This window comes from Carassius auratus, chromosome 34 (genome assembly GCF_003368295.1).
Source record: "Carassius auratus strain Wakin chromosome 34, ASM336829v1, whole genome shotgun sequence".
Taxonomy (NCBI): Eukaryota; Metazoa; Chordata; class Actinopteri; order Cypriniformes; family Cyprinidae; genus Carassius; species Carassius auratus.
The window spans coordinates 6,273,280-6,282,625 of NC_039276.1; the positions used below are offsets into that span (position 1 = coordinate 6,273,280).

Below are 9,346 nucleotides of genomic sequence, written 5' to 3' on the forward strand. Positions count from 1 at the left end.
CTACCCGGCTCCCCTGCAGCTCATACGGATATGGGGAATCCTGGTGACTGAGATGAGCTATGTGTTTCCCCCCGGAGTCTCCTGTCCCTGGAGGAGCCACGCTGCCTTCCCATTTTCTCACAGTCACTTCCTCTCCTGTCAACCTGGGAATGTGCTGGCAGCCGTCAAGCCACGGAGACACGGAAAACGTTTCCCGTGTGACAGATATAACAACTCGGGGAAACCATTACTGTTCCTGTTTATCATACACTTGCCGTTACCTGGCACAAAGGACGGTGCTGCAAGTCAGATGCACAAGAAAACAAATCAATCATTCTCCTGAGCGTGATTCATAGCACGGACGCTCCTGCATGTACAACAGGATGAATTACGAAGGGATGCACCTGATTATCGGTGCACATTCAGATGTTAAAACGCTTATCGATAGTTTCAAGAGCATTCATGTGAGTGGTTTGGGCTTTTCAGAAACCAAGTTTAATTGTATGTGGCAACTGATCGTGAATCCATGGCACATTATCTCAACCCAAATGTGGAAGGAAATGTTATTGCTCAGGGACTTTTAATCTCCCACAGCCCTCTGTTCATTTTAGAGCAGTTCCCACCTGGTTTCCATGGCATCTGTCCAACTCACAGCAGGAAAGGAAGCAGATCTCGGCAGTGCTGAGTTCGCCCTCTTCTGGACGGAAGTAAGGGCTCCAATAAGCCTTGGTCTAATTAGCCGTGCTGTCAAAACATTTCTGCACAGGTCTTTTTAGAAAACTCTACTGCATGCTCACACTGAACTATTCCGAGGGACGATTTGTTCATTTGGGCTTATGTAACACTGCAGCTCGCTGCCATTATGGGGGAAAGCGAATGAAAAGGTCAAATGATAGTAAATTCAATCCAAAAAGGAACCTCTTAACACAGTTTGGACAGTGCCCCACATTCACCTTTGCTTAGAAAAAGACATGACATGGAATGACTTTCCCATTTAACTATCTGATCACAGCCAATATGGCTCCTTGTGACACATTTTATCAAATGATTTTGATTGTACCTACAGAACTGCGGGTTTCCAAACATTCAAAACTCAGTGCAGTTTTAATCCTTTTTCTGAACAATTTGAAATAACAGAGTTAAACATATAAAGCAAGCACCTTTATTGGTTTGAACAGATACATAGATTTATATTGTACACTTTTTTGCTATTTTGTGTTCATATACATGTACTAACCGTGGTTTAAAAAAAAGGCAACCGTTAATGGAAACAATGGCAAGTATACAATACAATTAGCAAACATATCAAAATCAGTTTTTACAACATTTGTAGCAACCAATTCTTTCTATTGGTCTGCCATAGTGCAAACTGTTTGGTTTGAAGACAGGGTGTTCGCGTGATGTTAACATTCATTCTTACAATTCCGATGTCTCTGTCTCGAACACATTTTCAATGTGTAGACAGCATTCACAGCACCTCTGCTTCAAGTCTTTCTGTCCCCTAATAACAATCTCAATAATACTTCAAGTGTGTAGGGCTGTTCGACAGATGAGTAGTGGATAAAAGATACAATTAACAATTGGATCGGTGTGTTTATTGCAATATGGAAGTTTGCGTCAGATATCTGTATTCAAGCTCTGTTCAATGTTCAAGAGTCCCTCTCTGTTTATATCTTCTTAAATAAGCGCACCTGTTACAGCTGTTACGGCAAAGATCTAAATGATTGTATTTTGGCGTGGTTGCATAATACAATGTTGTCTGCGCATCCTAACGAGAGTATTGTGAACAAGGTGAAAACATGAATTAAAGCAGAGAATGTCGTCCATTTCAAAAGTGTCCATTCCCAAGTCCAGCCAGCATGGCATTCCTTTAGTACATCCATGTAACATTGGACTCCTGTAGCAGAGATACTGATTTAGAGGAAAATGACAAAAAGCTGAAGAGTGAGTGAGTGAGTGTCCTTCTATTGCACAGTGTCTTGCGGAAAGCACTGATAGTGGATGGTGGATGGTGTGATCAGATGTCCGGGTCTGTGATACGGATCGAGTCCTGTCTGGGCACTGGTTCACGAGCAGCCACAGCGGTCTACTACCATTGAGGGGATCTTGCCGTAGATGATCTGCTCTTTGCCGTTGAAGTAAAGCATGTTGATGGGAGACATCTTGGTGGGGGTGCAGCAGGGCCCGGCGGTGCCTCGTGGATTGGCTTTGTTCACCAGATGGGTGTGGGGATATTTCTGCAGGTGTATGTAGTCGCATTCTCCTGAACAGTAATTGGCCTTATAGCGTTTTGGAGCAATAATCCAGTCCCAGCCGAAGTCCTCGAAGTCCACAGTGAGAGGGTACCGGCAGCATCGAGACTCTGATGAATTCTCGTCGCAGTCCAATCCAGAGTCCCTCCGGATTCGCTTTGGGCCCTCGGAAATTTTCACCTCCATGAAGGGGAGCTGGGAGTGAGAGAAAACCAAAGAGCCAGTCTTTCAGTTTACTGTTGGTGCTTTCCGCTTGCCAACTCCTGGTCTGACCATAAAGTAGCTTTGTCCAACCATTAATGTATGCTAATGATTCTGGTTCCAATTCCACTTAATGATTATCATTGCTTAATGGTGCCATTAAAGATATTTTCAATTCTAATTGCAGTTACAGCCCCCAGCAAATCATGAGATCATTTCTGATATCAGCAGAATCAATATGCAAACATAAATGTAAAACTTTTTTTTTGCAACACATTTTTTATGGACTTTATATTAAATAAAAATACTAAAATCAATCTTTTTTTGTAAAGTACGACTTAAATGTAAGTTTAAATGTAAGGTAATTTAAGTTTCACGAGGGTTAACTTTTTTGTTTCTTGCGAAGGTAACTTTAGATTCAATAAGACATATTACTTCACTAAAAATATAATTTATTTAAAACAAAGTATTGTAGAACTAAAACCATCTTAATAATTCCTCATTAGTGCCATTCACAATAATTACTGTTGGCAAAGCTATGTCTAAAATTGGTTATATTTTACAAAAACATATACTTGGTAACCAGAACAGCTGAACTCACCAGTCCATCCTCTCCGGGCTCAGCTGAGGTGACGGCCAAGTCGTTTCCCTTCGCGTCATACGCGTTTATCTCAATGCCCCAGTTGGTCTCCGGTTGTCTTAACCACACCGTCAGCACCTGTTTTACGTCTATACTCTGCCAAGACATCACTCCTGCGTTCACATCGATCTTCAAAGATCGTATTCGGATGTGCCTTCCTCCGTCCGCGACGGGCGTCAGCCGTGATATCTGTAAGAAGACGGTGGTCGCTTCTTCCGAGGGTCTCAGATGAACCCACAGCTGCGCTCTTACGATCCGGTTCGCCTGGATCTTCGGACTGAAGGAGAAAAAACAACACGTCGGTTTCCGATCTACTTGAACGATGGGGTCAGCTGAAAAAAGAGAAACAACGATTATTGGGACTGTATATATGATTATATATCTGCTGTTTTCAGTGACAGTTTTATTATTAAAGCGGTTCATGATGTGGCGCACTGATATAAACTGAAAGATTACGTTTTAAAGAAATAACGTTGACTACACCCACAAAATACAATACATTACAGACAAATAGCAGACAGTTCTATGTAACAAATTGATTGACTATATACATATAGTTTAGATATATAGTTATTTATATCAAAAAAACCTTAAACGGCATTGCGGAGGGAAACATTTATACATTTAAAAACTAATGGATTGACTATTACTTATAATGTATATATGATAATACGCATTTTTCACCTAAAACAAGTGCCTGAGATATAACCAAGGTTCAACTACAGTTTGAAAATGTCACGTGTGGTAAAGGTGAAAACATTTTCCTCTGACCGACTCTGGTGCGCCTTGCTGCGCTTCCAAGTTCAGCGTGCGTAAAATCGGTTCAGCAAGGCTGATAAAGGAGCAAACCAAAGCCTTAAAAAAATCAGTAAGCGATAATTATTTTAGCATTAACTGTGCATTTAATGCACAATAGCCGTAAAGGGTCTCTCCAATATATACCCTATGTTTTGTCCATTGTTAAAAGGATACATCTACTTGAATTAATCTTTAAAATATATGATCCTTACGCTCTGTGGCCATGGTCATAATGGTCTCTGTGGTGATATGTTCATCATCGTCTTCCACAGCTCCATCCTTACTGTCATCTCCCAGAACATCGTACTGATCCAGTAGTTGCTGCAAAGGCGGTGCTTTGGGTAACAGCTGCTTGACCACGTCCCGGCTGATGTTTGGAGCCTGTTTGAGTCGGAGTTTGCTAAGAATTTGGGACTTGATGGCATGCAGTCTCATCAGCTTGCTGTGTTGTCTGAACTCACATGTGGAGCACTGCTCGCTTTCCTCCGCGGCTGTGGAAGGCTGCTGGGGCGCCGTTATATCTCCATGACCCACTGAACCATATGCAATTAATACACTTAGAGAAATTAAAACCTGTGTAAAATGCATGTTCCAAAGCGTGCTAAAGGATGTTTGCGATGTTTGATCTGATTTGCTATGCAAATGAACCTCACCACGCACCGGACAAGTAGATGTCATGCTTAAATTCGACAAGGCTTTTTATACTGCAACTTTGGCCACTCTATTGTGTCGTAAGATTCAACGATTGGCTGAGCTGGCAACAATAAACCTAATGGACAGAGCTGGACTTCTTTCGCAGTTCTTAAAGAGGCATGACACATCTTAGAGGAGTCGTGGAGGAATCAGCTGAACTTGAAAACAAATTATGCACATGAAAAAACACGCATATTTAGTATACCATTTCAGTGCGTGCATCTAGGCTACTCACTATCCAAATGATCTGAACCCTAATGTAAAGGCTACATGTGGCATTTATTCATATGAAATCATAACAATTTTTTTTTATCTTAACAGTACATTCATGCATTTATCCTATGTCCTATTTTATGTGGTAGCCTATAGTATTTGAAAGATATGTGTTTGGATAATATTCATGCTGATTCCGTCAATGCAACGAGATTTAATTTCAAACTACATATGTAAAGTTTTAAACGTATGATATCATTTAATCACAATTAATCTTTGTCCAACACTCCCTCATAGCTGCAGTTCTTTTTTAAGACCGTGGGTAAGATACATTGCGCCATCTTGTGGAATACATTGTGTAACGCAGTTGAGGTATGTCCCCGACCTTCTAGTTTTTGCACAGTTATCAGTAAAGAATATACATATAAAGATAGTAAACATGGAAAAATAATAAAGAAATATATAATAAAAAATAAAATTATAATATGCAACTTCTGGTATACATTAGAAGTTGTAGTTGTGTTGGATTATGGCAAGAAAATAAATCCTGATTAAAATGTCCATTATTATGGTGCTCTGGAATGCTTGATTCTGATTGGCCAGCTGTTGTGCATGTCAAACTCCGCTACTCCACTGTTTTCCTTCTTACATAATAACATAATTTCACCTCAAATCAATGTTTCATGTCCATTTATTTATTTGGCAAGGAGACGGAAGGAAGCAGCAGGATAATGTGCAGTCAACTTTTTCAAGGCCATACAAGACGGAGTCTGGGGACATTTAGTGATAATGAGCTGACGAAAGGGCATTATCCCATCACTTATATCTTCGGTTCAGTTCAGTCATATATTATGAAGATAAAAAAGGAAGAATCGAATATATCTTCCTTTATTAAGTTCCAATGGACTTAGGAAAATACCTAACATGACATAAAATGATCTAGTCTGTAATTATCGTGCTTGTTTGTTTGATGGTTTTTAATGTAACACGCTTCCTAAAATCGCTGGTTATTGCTGTATATTTATGAAATGTAAATGTGTTTCAACAGGAAAAAAATATTTTTGAAAATTCAATTAACATTTTTTGGTATGCATGCAGAACTCACAAATTTTATCTATAGTATTAGTGAAAGCAGTCCTTCCACTAGGTGGCGATATTGTATTTAAAAACACAGCGAGGCGCAACCTGTGTCTGCGTTCGTTGCAGTAACCTATTTTACCCAGTTTACAAACAAACATTGAAGCAAGGATAGCACAGACTAAGTATGCCCGTGAATAGAAACGGAAAGAATTTCCCAGCTTCAAATTCAGTCATATAGATGGCCATGACTGAACAGACAGAGAGAAATGCAAAAACAACACGGATTAATGCGCTGTTGAGCGGCTTCGCTGTCCTGTCATTGCAATGAAACTGAAACGTTATCAGTCTATGTGGACTCCGGACGCACATGCTGAATTCTGACCCGACTTACCCCACAAGAGCAAGTTCATCACCATGCGTTCTTACTCTCCTGTGGAGTAACCGAGTCTGGTATAGAGGAGGAAGCTTCTGTCTGTTAATACTGTGCATTTATGCCAGTTTTCATTTTAAAGAACGCACTCCGATTTGGATTTAATGATTTTAATATCCATAATATTGACGCTCGCAGCCTGCAGTCCGAAAAGGTATGTACCGTTACCCACACTGATTATATCATTAGAATCTGCACTTTTAATATCACATATATATAAAACAGATAATCGTGCATTCTATAAAACCAGGAAAAGCATTTGTCTTGACCTTGAGGGTTTATTGACACAAATGAGACCATGGAATTTACTCGAAAAAAAGATTTCCAGACAGTGGCTGTCGGCTGTCTTTGGCTGCTGTGCATTAAAGCCTACAATGGGTTCGCGTATCAGACGAAGAGAATATTGCCGAGAGTAGCCTAAAAATATTATTGTTAAAAATATTAACTATTTTAGCGCCCAAAAGAGCTTGTAGATTTAGAATCCACAGAATAAACATATTTATATTGTAAACGCGGTATATTCTAAATTCTAGATGTTGGTATCTGCAGAAAAAGGATTTTTTTTTTTTTTGTGAGGAGAAGTCTGTTAGTTAGGATTAGCTGTCCTCAGATGCAGCGTTTCTGGAGACGGCACGAGACAAATATTCTTAATAGCGACGCCCGAATCGTTCTTTTGAGTCGGATCATTTGAACGAGTAGGTTGAACCAGTTCACAAAATCGATCTGAACGATTTGTTCGAAGAAAGAACTGAATTATTCCGAGCGGTTCTCCAGTTTAAAACACCCCAGTCAACTGAATCCGATTCGGAGTGAATCTGATTGAAGAGCATTTTAGTGTTAACTGATGTCAATGATGAGGTAAAAGCAGATATAAATTTTGTCGAAATTTTACTTGTAAAACGTTACAATCACGTTTGATATATGCATTTGCTATAGGCTACATAATTATAATATAGTTTTGTTTTTAAGATATTTTATTAACACAAACATTATATTCTTCAAGTAGATATGTAGCATTGTTTAATGTGAATAGAAATTATATTTTCGCTTTTTATGTCTGAATCTGAACTGGGATAAAAAACAAAACAAAAAAAAAACACTTATAAATAAAAAATCCACAGTGAACAGTAGCATATTATCTGTGTGATGATGGAATTATGTGTTTGCATAAACATCCAGTGCATTTTTTTAACGATTCTTTAAAACTACATGCTTTAACCTATTAAAGCACATTTTTCTTTATATTGCCTCAAAAGTAAATCATCATTCCTGTGAAGATTTTGTCATTAAAATTGTCATGGACAAGGTTGTCAAGACACTGAATAAAAAGTCATCTTGAAAATATATATTTAGCCAGGCGAAGACGAAATAACTCACATTAACCATTCATTTTCTTCACACAGGGAAGTGTGAGGTGGCTGTACATCATGGCTGACCATCTGGAGTGTCTCAACCACACTTTGTACAGAAATACGCCCTAGCTTCTTATCCATACATCATAAAACCCTATAAACTGCTTAACAAGGGAATATAACCTTGGTATCTCACTATCTTTGCATCTCTTCCCCTCACTGCTTTCAAACCAATGCTACATTATTTATATCATGGGATGCATGAAATCCAAGCACCGCGACCCCACTCAGAACTCCAGCTCATCGGAGAAGGTGGATGGCGAGCCAGCAGAGCAAGGAGAGAAAGCAGTTCTAGTTTTCTCAGAGATTGGCTCCATGGAGGACCCGGTACGGGTCAGTCCGGTTCTGCTGGACTATGCCCAGAGACTCTCGGAGGAAATTGTTGCCCGGGCAGTACAACAATGGGCTGAGGTGGACAGCCGGTACAGTGACATCCCCTACATTGAGTGTGATGTGCCATAACGTTTCAACTGGATGGAATAAGGCTGGATTGGCCTGGCTTACACCCCTCCTGTTTGTAAAGGAAAGCTTTCAGATAACTTCAGGCCAGAGGAGCATCATGTCATTTTGGGAAGCTGTTCTTTTGATCTCTGAAAACTGTTTTATTTTTTATAGACCCATTAAGGATTCACATTAAATATTCAGCCATTTTATGTTTTTACACATTAAAATTAACATTTAGAGGCCTGTTTTCTTAACTAAGAGCTGTTATACCACAAGACTGCGTCTCTTGTTTACCCCTAAAGCCCAGTGGTTTAATTGGTCCAAAGGCCACAGTCATCCCAACCATGTTTAGTTCATACTTCATCTTTTTGCCTTTAATATTTTCATGTTCATGTGGCTCAGCACATCAGACAGTACCTCCTTTTTACTTTCCATCCATCCATTGGTTTTGGTCACATTAGTGAATTTTCATTGGCAAAAAAAGGTCCATTGGCAATAGTGTAGTGATGACTTTCAAACCAAGAATTTTTGTTGGTCAGCACTGAGAATTCAAGTGACCTACTTGAACCCATAGCAAAATCTGTGTGGGGAAATCTTTCAACCTTGATACAAAAAATCCTAAACGTGGATTCCTATCGAAAGGACTGGATTTTGCCTGTGAAAAATCTTTGAAAAATGGTAAATGTGACTGCACATTTAAAGGACGCCTGCTCAGGGTTATGGTTTCTATTTAAGGGGCAAGTGCTGGCTTCTATGGATTAATAAGTGTACATTACTTCACTGCTATTTTTTTTTTTTTGACGTGACAGCTCTGTCAACTGTAATTCCGGGTACAAACAGCCTTGTCGATACTATGGCCAGATGTTGTTTATACATGATACATTCCATGGACTCTTAAATATAGAGGTTACAAATCATCCTTCATTCACATGATGCCATGAAAGAATACATTCAAAAGAGAAGGATTCCTAAATTAAGACATTAAACTTTTGTTAATAGAAGATTTTCTTCTGTGGAGCTCAGATATACAATTCTTAAAGACCAAGACATTATAAAAACAAACTTAGCGCTACCAGGTTGCCAAACCCCTCACTTAAAGACAAAATTCAGACAGGGGAGCAAATATGCCAATGTCCTTAATGATTCTTAATGCAAGCACAATAACTCTTCTAATAGTGTCTCAACAGCTGCTCACCAATGCTTT

The 9,346-nt window shown here is 39.3% G+C and overlaps 1 protein-coding gene across 1 annotated transcript; it reads right to left on the reverse strand.

The window, feature by feature from the left end:
• Positions 1-1,129: 1,129 nt before the first annotated feature.
• LOC113053026 (growth/differentiation factor 8-like) lies at positions 1,130-4,560 on the reverse strand. The gene is made up of 3 exons (XM_026217622.1): positions 4,083-4,560; positions 3,034-3,404; positions 1,130-2,426 (listed from the first exon to the last, which is right to left on the reverse strand). The coding sequence occupies exons 1-3, from the start codon at positions 4,546-4,548 to the stop codon at positions 2,046-2,048; spliced, it is 1,218 nt and encodes a 405-aa protein (XP_026073407.1). The 5' UTR covers positions 4,549-4,560; the 3' UTR covers positions 1,130-2,045.
• Positions 4,561-9,346: the final 4,786 nt, after the last annotated feature.

Coding starts and splice junctions, on each gene's coding strand:
- LOC113053026 (XM_026217622.1), bottom strand. CDS start 4,548: ATGACATCTACTTGTCCGGTGCGTGGTGAGGTTCATTTGCATAGCAAA. Junction 3,405..4,082: donor TATGACCATGGCCACAGAGC/GTAAGGATCATA, acceptor CTCTTTTTTCAG/CTGACCCCATCGTTCAAGTA. Junction 2,427..3,033: donor AGCCCGGAGAGGATGGACTG/GTGAGTTCAGCT, acceptor TCTCACTCCCAG/CTCCCCTTCATGGAGGTGAA.